The 14,077-nt window shown below is 39.4% G+C and overlaps 1 protein-coding gene across 2 annotated transcripts in view; it reads left to right on the top strand.

The window, feature by feature from the left end:
* Positions 1-14,077, top strand: part of pde6a (phosphodiesterase 6A, cGMP-specific, rod, alpha) — a 36,794-nt gene that overhangs the window by 3,981 nt on the left and 18,736 nt on the right. Inside the window, exons 3-9 of one of the 2 annotated variants that reach the window (XM_084353856.1) lie at positions 1,843-1,995; positions 2,742-2,831; positions 3,451-3,591; positions 5,323-5,397; positions 6,052-6,116; positions 6,458-6,524; positions 11,900-11,947. In XM_084353856.1, the coding sequence (XP_084209982.1) occupies positions 1,843-1,995; positions 2,742-2,831; positions 3,451-3,591; positions 5,323-5,397; positions 6,052-6,116; positions 6,458-6,524; positions 11,900-11,947 (639 nt within the window). Of the gene's footprint in view, positions 1-1,842; positions 1,996-2,741; positions 2,832-3,450; positions 3,592-4,929; positions 5,114-5,322; positions 5,398-6,051; positions 6,117-6,457; positions 6,525-11,899; positions 11,948-14,077 lie in introns of those variants that run through there. The other variant, XM_084353857.1, reaches the window with a different exon arrangement.

Below are 14,077 nucleotides of genomic sequence, written 5' to 3'. Positions count from 1 at the left end.
ATGACGATGGAGGTTTATGGGGGCACTTGAAGACAGAGAAAGCCAAGGATCTTGTGATATCACAAGATGCTTTATGGAACACCGTCAAATCATGCTGGCATTACATGAGTCATCAAGTTTTTTCACAAAATGGAGACCATGCCAGCTCAAGTGCATGCTACCATTAAACCAAAAGGGGAATCTACCAAATACAGCAATATCAGAATACGATATTCTGAAATTCATGGACATTTTTCAAAGATTCAACTTTTCACTCAAAACTGCTATTATCATTTGTAATAAAAAAAATAGAAGAAATAGAAATAGAAGTCTTTTGACCAGTGTGACCCTGTAGTAGATGTAAAATAAATGAATCTCTAAACTTAATTTCTGTCACCAGCCTCAAGTGACAAATATCACAGATCTAACCAGGGACTGTAGAGTTTCTACCTTTCAGTAGATGTGTATTTAGATGTGTAAATCCCAACTAGAAGACTTAATTAACAAAGAAAAGCACACATGAATAGAATATATAAATAAATGATTAGTGTTTTTTAGTAAAGCACCGAGGTGCTCGGCAAAGCTCAAGGTAAAGCTTTAGCTGATAACAAGCAGGATGAAGACTTCTCTGAGCTTTAGGGGGTCAAAGGTCACCAAATAACAAGCTGTCAAACTCCTCAGATCTTTGGAGCAGGTTCATTATTAAGCTGTGTGAGGCTGTAGTTGAATCAGTTGCTGTATGGATTAGTTATGCCTCTCTCATAGTGATTTTTACCTTTAATTTTCCTCTATCAAGCAAGGAAACTATCAAGCCGACCCCTATGCAGAGATAACTTAAGGCATTAATAAATACAGGGGATGATTTACTTATTTAGTTTGTGCTGTAAGATGAGGACTATCAGATCGCTCAAACAGGTGCACAAATTATAAATGAAATCTAACAATAAAACCAGGCAGGTTCAGAGGAACGTGTTGCACTTTTTACTCTACTGAATTGAGTGTGACACACACAGGCATTAATACCACAAAGCTCTTTTTTTTCTAGATCCAGGATATGTGTTTGGAGCCTGCTAAAAGGAAAGGTTTTGAGTTGTTGCTCAGGTGTCTTTGCTTTGCATGTTACAGCAGCAGTATTCAGGTTTCTAAGGCTGAGCGATGAAACTAAAGATCCCATATTGCTGGAGTGTCTACTAGAACAGGTTCAAATGCTTTAATGCTCCAAGGTTTTATTTTTCTCATATTGTCCATTGCTGCACCACCTCTTTTTACCCTCTGTTTATAAGCTCCATTTTAGTGCCTGTCTCTTTAAGGCCCCCTGCCCAAAAAGCCCAGTGCACTCTGATTGGTCAGCTCTCACAGGCCTGAGCAGGCCGGTGTCACCGTCTTTCTGCATGCAGTATGTACGTATGAATATATGTATAGTGCTCTTCTCAGTGTTCCTTTTGAACCAGGAAATACCATCTGAACAAAAAGTCCTTACCTGCCTCACCCAAATCTGGACTTTGACACCCATTTCAGTCACACAAGCGTCGCTCTCTGCAGGTTTTTGTTCGTTCTTGGCAGTTAATGAGCTGCTCTTTCTGTGTTTCACCCCTGGCGGAACACAATTGATGACTCCTGCTGCACAGGAGGAGCAGTAGGCGGAGTGCAGCAGAGAGGGCCTTGAGTTTTCAGATAATGGGAAGGCTTTGCTTGCAGCGTTTATGGATAGACGTAGTGTGTTCATCAAAGTTGAGTGTGGAAGTTTTGAGTGGTACAGGGGCAAATTAAATACAACTAAATATTCTCTCTGTCTTTTCTTTTCTTTCCTTTTCTTTCCTTTCCTTTCCTTTTCTTTTCTTTTCTTTTCTTTTCTTTTCATAGAGCCCTCATTTCAGTAACTTTGTGGATGAGCTGACTGAGTATCAGACCAAGAGCGTCCTCGCCATCCCCATCATGAACGGTAAAGACATGGTGGCTGTCATGATGGCCATCAACAAGTTGGACGGGCCGCACTTCACTGTGAAGGATGAAGAGGTAACATCTAATACTGTCTGTAATACTAACTTTTCACATTTATTCAGCCTTTTTTTGAAACCTGATACAAAGGGCCACAAAACAAGCGTTCCCCTCAGCTTTCATGGGTTTTTCCTTGTCATTGTTTATGTCACAAACTTTCTCTGTTAGTAACTGGCTCCCTGGCAGAGCAGTGATGTAATACAATTAAACTCACTCTACCAAATAATTGTTAATGAGTTCTGCTATAAATCCACAAAAAACTATATGATGTAGACTTAGCTTCTGTCGTTCATTGTCAGTTTTGTCCCTACTCACATTTCTTCAGCAGCTAATCCACTGTGTTTTCCTGCTTCTTCAGTTTTTCGGTGGTATATTGGATGCATGCATCCCAGGACCCTGTTGTCAAGTGTCTTATAAGGAAATAGTAAACCTATTTACTGCCGAAACAATATAAACGTGATGCAAAGTGTTCATGACATTAGCTGAAGCCCTCTGTGGCATTCAGTCCAAATACCACACAGAAAAAGTAAAGGAAGAATAGACTATTACATTTTGTTTTATTATTATCAAACATGAAAGTTTGGTGATTAAGAAATGAGATTTCTTCCATTTGTAAGGTGTCACCTTCTCTGACACAAAGACACAAAGGTAAAAGTGACTGACAAATTATGTTAAACAGCTTGGCCTTGCTAACAAACAACAATCACATCCATCTCTCAGTATTACACAAAGCAGCCAAAAGTGTGTGCTATTTTTTCTTCCAGATCATGAACAAGTATCTCAACTTCGCCAACCTGCTGCTGAGAGTTTTCCACCTGAGTTACCTGCACAACTGTGAGACCAGGAGGGGACAGGTGAGGCTCCTTTCAACCAGTATAGGCTATTTGTTGGTCATCTGCACAGAAAGACCCCAGACTCCCTTGAAAAAATGCCCAATTTTGTGAATTGTTGAGTTTTTTTAACTTTATAAACTTCGTCTCTGGCAAGTCCTCAATTGTTTTGGCCTCCTTGTAAATACATACATTAAGTTTGTTTTTTATTTGTGTAAAAAAAGTAAATAATAATAATCATTGTGTGATATTGTTAATACCAGGTGTGAACTGACTGAATTAGAGCTGTCCACCTGTGTTTGGATCACTCAGGACGGATGTTAACACACCCTAACCCTCTGAACAGGGCCTTGGACTGACATGCTTTTTGGAGTCTGTGTGAATGACAAGAATGTGCACAGATCTACATTTTTTCATGACATGAATATGTGGTACGAATGAAGATGAAAATAAAAATGGAAAATAGAGTCATTCAACCGACTGGTGTACCTCAGAGCTCGAAAATGTAAAGAAATATGTTTGAGGCAAGTAAAAGAGGCAACAGTTAGATAGGAGGAGGGTTTCCAGGTTCAACCATGGGGTCAATTGTGTTCATGAACTTGTACATGAAACTGTACATATTGTATTCTGTTCCATCGCCCAGGTGTTGCTGTGGTCGGCCAGCAAGGTGTTTGAGGAGCTGACAGACATAGAGAGGCAGTTCCACAAGGCCTTGTACACAGTCAGGGCTTTCCTCAACTGTGACCGTTACTCTGTGGGTCTGCTGGACATGACCAAGACCAAGGTGGGTTACCATAGATACACAACCGCAGAAAGGATAAGCCTGAACACAAACAAAACAATGAATCCACTGTTTGTAGATCCCCATCTGTGCTGTATGGTCAGGACATTGCCAAAACACACATTTAGTTGTTTATTGAAGTTCAAATTTCTGTTCTGGACATTTATAAAAAATAACATGAAATATAATTACAGAGCCTAATTTACATATTTAAACGTAAAATATCAGAAAACTCATAAAAACGAATTGTCTTAATGCAAGCATCAACTGTGGATGTTTCTTTGTGATATCTACTAGTTAAAAAATTTACCTTATCCACTAAAAATATATGGAATTACAATACATGTCTGTAAAGGCCGTTTTCTCACAATGATTTCTTAAACTTAAACTTCTCTTCTGTAACTTTTCTTAAACTTTCTTAGACTTAAAATTTAAAACTTCAACAGCACCAAACTTTCCAGTTGTATTCCTATCTATATTCTGAAGGTTTATGCAGAGGGGTTTGTTTATTTGTCCTTCATAGTCTGATTTCTAGAACATTTTATTCCAAAAAACATGACAAGAATAGATTCCTTATGGCTTAAGATAGATTTTTATGATTTATGGAGTGATAAAGAGATATCCAAAATGTCTCTGTAATACCTTTGAGTCTAATATGACAGCAAAATGAAACAATTCAGGTTTCCGTTCCAGAAATGTATGAAAATTGGTGCATTTTTAATTAGATAATGCCAAATTTGCAAATTTAAACTTTGCTTTAATGTACGTTATCAAATGGGGAAGTTTCAGGGTGATATTGATTAAAATATTTCACCCTATCCTTCTGTCGTGTCTCCCCTTACATAGTTCAACTACTTAAACTTGAATGTAAAAGCAGATTTTGGAGCATTAATCTACATTTAGGGCTTCATTTGGGTTTTAAGAAGCTTGACTGCAGCGACGGTTTCACAAAATCCTAGAACCTGAAAAACATCCTGGAAATGAAGTATCTCTGCATACTACAATAGGCCTTTACAAATGTTGTGTTTGTGTCTGTCTGTACCGCTCTCATCACAGCTGAGTCCTGATGAGATCTGTTTCTGTTTTTCTCCTCTTTTGGGAAGAGATATTTTCAGAAACTCCTCTGGGGTTTCTTTGTCTAATCTGCTCATTTTTTTTTTTTTGTTGCTTTAATCCAGTGAGTCGAAGAAAGAAACCCATCTTAAAACCATCTTCTGATCAGTGTCATTCCATCCCCATGTACATATTGTCATGAATGCTACTTATTGGCTGTGGATGTCACCTAATTACAAGCAGCTGCCAGTTGATTCCTAACACCTGCTATCTGAGAACAAACACATGTTGTCTGCCTGCACAGATGGCTGTCTGCTAACAACGCTGGATTTCATGAATGCAGCACTTAAGAATAAACAAAACTAGTCGCTCAGCTTTGAGCCCATGATTTGTAAACTCGTGCACTTTGTGAGGAGGCTGCTGGCATTAGCATTTTCAGGCAGAATGGTGGTGCTGGCTGTATATAATAACAGTAAGAGCATCTAAATAATGAAACTACAGAAGCAGCCGTATCAGCTGTGATGTCCTACGCTGAATCTTCATCTATCTGTCTGTGTGTGTGTGTGTGTGTGTGTGTGTGTGTGTGTGTGTGTGTGTGTGTGTGTGTGTGTGTGTGTGTGTGTGTGTGTGTGTGTGTGTGTGTGTGTGTGTGTGTGTGTGTGTGTGTGTGTGTGTGCGCAGGAGTTCTTTGACCTGTGGCCAATCCTGATGGGAGAAGTTGCACCATATGACGGACCCAAAACTCCTGATGGCAGAGTGAGGAAATATTGACCACTGACTGCTAACTGTTACTGCTTCAATCATTCATTCTAGTGCCAGCTTCATCTGAAAAATGTCCTATAACTTATTCACATCAAGGTAACGCTGAAACTTATTGCAGGATTTCCAAGAAATGTGCAGTGAGCATTTTCAGTCCAAAGAGGATGAATCCAATTTTTTTTTGTTTTCCTCTTACCTTTCTTCGTGCACCAACATTAGGCAAAATGTTCTAACATATCAAAAACTAGTGGATTGATAGATTTCCATGACACCAGTTGAACAAATGAATGCCCCCAGGACTATGACTTTTCTCTAATGCGACCCTCATGACAAACTTGAGATGTTCAGTACTTTCAAGGCTCTACAATGTTTTGTTTGGATTAAGTTAAAAGTACTTACATGTTTTTTTATCCAGGTTACATAACGTGTACATACAGTGACAACACATTATATTTATCTTTACATAAACATTTGGTAAAGTTTCTTATAGAATGTGGCTCTATGGCTGCTACAACTTGAGTTTGCTTTTAAGACCAATAATAATATGATGATATTCTGTGTTGGGAATATTTAAAAAGACCATAAATGACTTTTGATTTAAATGTCCTCTCTCCACAATGTCTCACTGATTATTTTGTTTGTCCTCTCAAGGAAATTATCTTCTACAAACTGATCGACTACATCCTTCATGGAAAGGAAGACATCAAAGTCATTCCGTAAGTCACAGCACTGGTTGGGTTTAAAGGAACCCTGTGAGATTTGACTGCTAGCAGAAGCAGTCAGATTCTGTTCCAGTATTGTTTTTCTACTATCCGACGTTGTTGCTCTTGTAACTTCTGTCCCACCATTTCACTGCAGAATAATCTTGTCTGTGTAAACTGACAGTTGTTATTTCTACTACTATGTACCACTACTTAATTTCAAAGATTTACGTAACGTGTAGCAAAGTCAAATGTATATACCCACTGAAGAGGAAAATAATTTGCATTATTAATTTGTTTTCCTCTTGTCATGTAAGATGATGACTTTAACGGTTGAATGTTCTGTTCATCCTCAGGAGTCCTCCGGCAGATCACTGGGCCCTGATCAGCGGTTTACCAACCTACGTAGCAGAAACCGGACTGGTGAGTCAGTGTGTGTTTTTTCTGTAGAGCTGCTGCCCTCCTCATTTCTTCGCTCAGGGATTTTGAACAAATCTCACTCAGTGTTGTGAAATGAGCAAAAAGTCCCAAATGCAGTTTGAAGAAGAACGTTTTTGCACCATGACAGAATTATTTTCACGCAGCATTTTTCCATTGTTTCTCACTTCATAAAGTTTCATTAATTCATCTTTAATGAGCTCTGATTTGTTAACTTGTCATGTGTCGGCTATCAAACTTAAACTCCATGACCTCATTTACTACCATGCTGTTTTAAAAGTCAAACTATCTCCTACAACAACATGCACAAATCCAACAAGTCCTCAGCAAATAAATGTTTCTGTTCATTCCATGGCTCTGACAGCATTGATTTTGGTACCGTGTGTGAAATTCAGAGACGTTTTGACTGCTGTGACTGAGTTGTCTTTTTATAATTCAGTGCTTTTTTTACGTTGAGGCTTCTTTTGCTTCTTGTAAATTAAAAGTAGCCTGAGCAGGAAGTTTCCATGTGTCATCTTTGAATGTTTTAGGCCTCTACTAGCATGTGGAGCTGTTTTTCTACGGGTCGGTCCCCACGAGACATAGTCCAACCATTTGACTCAACAGGTGGCGGGAACATGAAATGTGACAGCAAAGGCTAGTAAACATGGATGTAAACCATGCTGGATTTTTAATACTTAAATAATCATCATATCTCAATTTTGTGAAAGTCAAACTTTTCTGTCTGCCAGAAATTTTTTCTTAGCTCAGTCTTAGCTCAGTCCAAATGAGAGTTGGAAACATGATTAGATTACAATAAAATGCTGCCACATTTACATTCTTAAGTTACAAAGAGTTAATGAAGGTCACATGGATACACGGTGACTGAGAGTATTGAACATGTGACACCCTGCAGCCTAAACATGTATGAGTTAAACAACAACTGAATAATGAATGAATAGCCAGTGAGCAGGTTGAATACAAGCCGTGGCGGCTCTGTTCAGCAGGGGACTGAGAAAGATAAGTAATAACAACCTGCACTGACAATAAGGCAGATGATACAAGACAGAATTATTTGGCCAATATACAGCTGATCTGTTTAGGCAGATGAGTGTAAGGCAGAAATACCTCCTGTGTAGAAGAGCTGTGAGGCAGATTCAACAAATCCCTGCAATATTTAGGAAAGTTTGGCAATTTTTAACCTGGACAAAAGACAGGCAGAGCACATTTTACCAATCACTGTGGGTTTTTACATAAAGAAAGACATTTAAAAAATGTCGAACAATTAATGGAATATGAAGATAGTTGGCACCTAATTTTCTTTCAGTCGACAATTCGATTAATGGACTGATTGTTTCAGCTCAGTTTTAGAAAAAAGCTGCTGCAAATGCGGAATTTTGGCATATAATACTAATTATATAACCAAGATTCTAAAAAACAACTCTGGAGTGAATAATTAGTAGCAAAGCCGCATTTTTACAGATAATTTACATCAGTTCATGTTGACTAAAGCTCTTACTTTATTCAAATATTTGGTGTAATTTGTCTGATTAGTCTTGTGTTAATTGATAGACTTTTGTATAATGAGATTAAGAATCATCAGATTATTTTCATTCAGTATCTTTGTGACATCTTATCTCTACCCAATCACCCATTGTGAGCACAAAAACAGCTTACAGGCAGAAGTCTGTAAAATCCGGCATTATTGAAATGAGTTAATGTGTTTTCAGAGCCAGTGAGTGTGGCTCGATTCAACCAAAAGTTTCTAGCTCAGAACTACAAAATCCTCCTCCTCATTTTTCACTCTGACTCTTCGAGAACAACTTTTATTCTGCTGTGCAGGAGTCCGAGTAAAACCAGCGTCCTTTTAAAAATCTTTATTTCTAAATATCTTCATTGGAGGCCGCGGGCGGTCAGACGAGCAGGACACCATTAGGCCTTATTACACAGTTGTCAGTGTGCACACAGTTGTGGAAATGAAAAGTGCTCAGCCACACGCTGCTGTGATGTATAATTGTAATTTCTGCAGCCGTTGTAATTAATCACACTATGCTTTTCCCAAACCGCTGAGTCTGCCGTCGCTCATCTATCCATCCTTCCTTTCGCTTCGTCCCGTCTCTCCTCCTCCTCGCGTCCTGTCCTCTCATTGTCTTTGACGCTTGCCATTTTTCAACTCTGCATCACATCATCGTCTCCCTTTTTTCATCTCCTACATCATGTAAGAGGTGAAACCTTTTCATAAATTGAGGGGAAAAAGACATGTCAGATTGGCACTAATGGTTTTGGATGTGACACAGGGGGTTTTGGATGGATTCACCGTGGGGCAATAAAACTTTGTCAACTCCTGGAAATGACACATGAATTCCTTCAACCCAAATAAGCTGAAGGTGAAGTTTTTCATGTGAGATCACATGAGAACAAAGATGTCCTCCTCTTCAAGCCATTTTGTTGCTCTTATCTCATCCAAACCTGATGACCTGTTATTTTTGTAATGGTGACATTTAAATCAAATCAAATCAAATCAAATTTTATTTGTATAGCCCAAATTCACAAATCACAGTTTGCCTCAGAGGGCTTTACAATCTGTACAGAGACGACACCCTCTGTCCTTCGACCCTCGATTCGAGTGAGGAAAAACTTGCCCCAAAAAAGGCCCTTTTAACAGGGAAAAAATGCGGAAGAAACCTCAGGGAGAACCACAGAGGAGGGATCCCTCTCCCAGGACGGACAGACGTGCAATAGATGTCGCATGTACAGAGCAGATCAACGAGATCACAATGTATTCAATTATAAGCGATGGTTGACAGGAGTGAAAGTACACAAAGATGTATTACAGCAATAATGATGAAATGCACATGGAAATGTGATTACTAGTGATAACAGTAGTAATGATCAATGGCAAGGATGGTATGTAGCAATGCAGTACGATAATAGTAGTGGAACGTATGTAACAGAGATGTGACTAATATTAGCGACAGTAGTGGTGGGTGTCAGGCAGGGTCATGGCAGTAGGTGCATCCACGATCAGGCAGGGCCATAGCAGTAGGCGCATCCACGATCAGGCAGGGCCATAGCAGTGGGCGCATCCACGATCAGGCAGGGCCATAGCAGTGGGCGCATCCACGATCCACGACCCGGGCGCGGCCAGGATCCAAGGGAGCCTGTAGGACTAGAAAGCACAAGGACTCCGGGGAAGAAGCAAGTCAGTGACATGCAGAGATGGGGCATGTATACAGGCATAATGTATACAGATGGAGAGGAGAGGAGAGGGGAGGAGAGAGAAGCTCAGTGTGTCATTGTCCCCCGGACTAGGCCTATAGCAGCATAACTAAGAGCTGGTCCAGGACAGGCCAGGCCTGTCCTGGACCAGCCCTAACTATAAGCTCTATCGAAGAGGAAGGTCTTAAGTCTACTCTTAAAGGTAGAGAGGGTGTCCGCCTCCCGGACCAAAACAGGAAGATGGTTCCACAGAAGAGGAGCTTGATAACTGAAGGCTCTGGCTCCCATTCTACTTTTGGAGACTTTAGGAACTACAAGTAATCCTGCGTTCTGGGAGCGTAATGCTCTAGTTGGGTGATAGGGTAGTATGAGCTCCTGGAGATATGATGGTGCCTGACCATTAACAGCTTTGTAAGTGAGGAGAAGGATTTTAAACTCTATTCTTGATTTTACAGGGAGCCAGTGCAGAGAGGCCAGTACAGGAGTAATATGATCTCTTTTCTTAGTTCCTGTCAGTACACGTGCTGCAGCGTTCTGGACCAGCTGGAGACTCTTTAGAGACTTGTTAGGGCAGCCTGATAATAGAGAATTACAATAGTCCAGTCTGGAAGTAACAAATGCATGGACTAGCTTTTCTGCGTCTTTTTGAGACAGGATGGGCCTGATTTTTGCAATGTTACGTAGATGAAAAAATGCAGACCTTGAAATTTGTTTTATGTGGGAGTTGAAGGACATATCTTGATCAAAGATAACTCCCAGATTCCTGACGGTGGTGCTGGAGGCCAAGTTAATGCCATCCAAACTCGCTATATCATTAGATAATGCATCTCTAAGGTGTTTAGGACCAAGTACTATAACTTCGGTTTTATCTGAGTTTAACAGCAGAAAATTGCAGGTCATCCAGGTCTTGATGTCCTTGAGACATGCATGGAGTTTAGTAAGCTGATTAGTTTCATTTGGCTTTATTGATAGGTATAACTGTGTATCATCTGCATAACAATGAAAGTTTATGGAGTGTTTCCGAATTATATTTCCTAGAGGGAGCATATATAAGGTGAATAGTATGGGTCCAAGCACGGAGCCTTGAGGAACACCATGACTAACCTTGGTATACAGGGATGACTCATCATTAACATGTACAAACTGAAATCGATCCGATAAATAGGACTTAAACCAGTTTAATGCGGGTCCTTTAATGCCAATTAAGTGTTCCAGTCTCTGTAGTAGAATATGATGATCAATGGTATCAAATGCAGCACTAAGATCTAGTAAGACCAGGACAGAGACAAGTCCTTTGTCAGAAGCGATTAGGAGGTCATTTGTAACTTTCACCAGTGCCGTCTCTGTGCTATGATGTGCTCTAAAACCTGATTGAAAATCCTCATATAAACTATTTTTATGAAGAAAGTCACATAGCTGGTTGGCGACTGCTTTCTCAAGGATCTTGGAGAGGAAAGGGAGGTTGGATATAGGTCTATAGTTGGCTAAAGTTTCTGGATCAAGATTAGGCTTTTTAAGGAGCGGTCTAATTACAGCTAGTTTAAAGGATTGTGGTACGTATCCTGTTAATAGAGACAGGTTGATCATTTCTAGTAAAGATGTGCTAATTAAAGGTAAAGTTTCTTTCAGCAACCTAGTTGGGATGGGGTCTAAGAGACAAGTTGTTGGTCTAGATGAAGAAACCATCGAAGTTAGTTGGTGGAGGTCAATGGGAGAGAAGCAGTCTAAATATAAGTCAGAATTTAGAACTGTTTCTGAGGTTCCTGTGTTTAAAGATACAATAGTGCCAGTTGAGGGCAAGCGATGATGGATTTTGTCTCTAATAGTTAAAATTTTATCATTGAAGAAGCTCATGAAGTCATTACTACTGAGCGTTGTAGGAATACATGGTTCAGTAGAGCTGTGACTTTCTGTCAGCCTGGCTACAGTGCTGAAAAGAAACCTGGTGTTGTTTTTGTTTTCCTCTATTAATGACGAGTAATAGCTTGCTCTGGCATTGCGGAGGGCCTTCCTATATGTTTTAAGGCTATCTTTCCAGGCTAAGCGGGATTCTTCCAAGTTGGTGGAACGCCATTTCCTTTCAAATTTTACACATTATGCTGGTTATTTATTTGTGTTTTTGGTCAACTTTGTTATCTCTTCTTATTTCCTCTTTTCAACAGATTTGCAACATAATGAATGCAGCTGAGGATGAATTTTTCGAATTCCAGGTAAGATGGCCACAACTTTTTATCTTTCATTTTGAGGAAGCGTGAACTACTTAGTTGCAACAAAGGTTTAAGACAAGCTCAATAATGCTTCGCTCCAGACAACACGGAACTGGAAAAATTCTGACCTTCCGAAGTTGAAATTCCTACTTGTTATGCTGGGTCAGATCTGTCCACCCCGACTTCATGAGGGACCAGTTGTGTGGTGTCACACAACAGTGGCAGCAAACATGGGGAGGGAGCAGGATATATTTGCTGACTGAGGTATTTACAGTATATAATGGCCTCGTGAAATATTCAGAAACAGTTCCAAGTAAATTTTCTTCCTCTATTTTAATTTATATATGCAACAAGGTCGCACTGTTGAGGGTTCACTTGGCTGTACACTTGCCAAAAAAAACATCAGTTTGTCACGGTCAGCCATGTTTTTTTATTTACTCATGTGAAACCTGGAACGATTTGAGGTCAGAAGTCAGAAATTTCAACTGGGAAATTTCGACCTCCGACTTTGACAAAGACAACAAATCTACAATACTAAAATGATTTGGCAAAGCACCAACCATCAATTTAATTATTTAATTCAAAGTCTGTCAGTTTAATATCTTTCAGGAGATGATTCCTGTTCATTATAAGATTGTTTTTCATTGTAAATGGTTCGTCCCTCAATGACCTTATCGACGAGTTTCCTGGGGAGGTCACTGGGGAAACGATTATGGATGGTAGCTCAGGTGCTCAGCTGTCTGGTGCTCTTCCTCTTTTATACCACTGATTTTTAAGAACCAAGGCACCATTGTCAATTGTATTTAAAGTGAAAAACGGTTGTAAGGTTGTATGTTGAAGACATTGCACAATTGATCACTAAAAAGAAGGTACAGTGTCTTTTAAATTTTAAAACCAAGTTTATCTATATCTTTAAAGATACTGCATTTTACTGAACTCTTGCTACTCTGGGCACAAAGTAATTATCAACTGTAAAATATAATACTTTCAGTTAACTGTACATCAGTCATGAAGTCACTTGATAGATGCTTTTCTCCAAAATGAAGTGCAAATATGATCATCCACACCCAGCTTTATATTATTTGGATCCATATGATTTGTTTTTATAGATTTATTTATCCAGGAAAGAAAAACACTCGGTTTCACATTCATATCTGTACATGTTAACACCAGTTGTTGCTCCAGAGTAATATGTGACTCCAGAGTGATGTGAATAAAAATAGAAATGATGTAGAAATAATGTATTAAAATATTAACTTGGCTATATAATGAGCTCTCATGTTCCATAAGAGACCACCAGAGAACAATCATGAGGAACCATTCTGCAATATAGTCGTCATTCTCGCTCTCCTTCGTTTAAATTAGTTTCCTGAGGGCCATAAAGGGCCCATTGTATTTATCCTTATTAGACTCTGATTCTGAGACTGTGGTAGCCATTGTCCCCATTCTTACATCGATCCTGGTTCTGCACTGCTGACATTTAAAGTCTGAACGTCCACATCTTCTCATACTCAGTTTGATCTGTGCCGGAATTCATCTCATTAGAAAAACTAATGAAGGGTTTGGACCATATTAACATGTACTGTAGTAGACGGTCTATTTTCTCCTCTGACTGTACAAATCAGACTATTGGTGTGGCTCAAATCCATATACAAATACATATATTTACAGTTTAAGCATACATATAGTATTTTAAAAAGTCAGTAATTTTTTTTATTATACAGCAGGTCTAGGTGCTTCATAATTACTCTGAAGGTAGAAAAAGCTCACTCCGGAGGTAAAAACACACACAGCCTGTTTTCAGAAACTGTGACTTCTGTAAGGGTGTGATGTCACAAGTGTACAGTCATCACTGTCAGCCACGCCCCCAGCACGGCTGTGCTTGCAAGGGATGCGAGAGCAGACCAATCAGAACAGATTGGGCTGTCAGGAGGAGGGCCTTAGAGTGAGAGTGTTCAGAAAGAAGGTGAATAGAAGGACTGTAGGAAAAATGTGTTTCTTAAATATTAAAGCATGTCAATTTTTTCTAGTAGACACCCAAAATAAAAGTATGAACCTTAAAATGTGGATAATATGAAACTTTTAAGGAAATTATACAATATGTGCAACATAGGATGTAAAGCAAACTGCAAC

The sequence above is a fragment of the Pagrus pagrus genome (genome assembly GCF_965226575.1).
Source record: "Pagrus pagrus genome assembly, chromosome: 5".
NCBI lineage: Eukaryota > Metazoa > Chordata > Actinopteri > Spariformes > Sparidae > Pagrus > Pagrus pagrus.
Note: the sequence above shows the minus strand (reverse complement) of the source record. Positions and strands in the feature narration are given on the sequence as shown.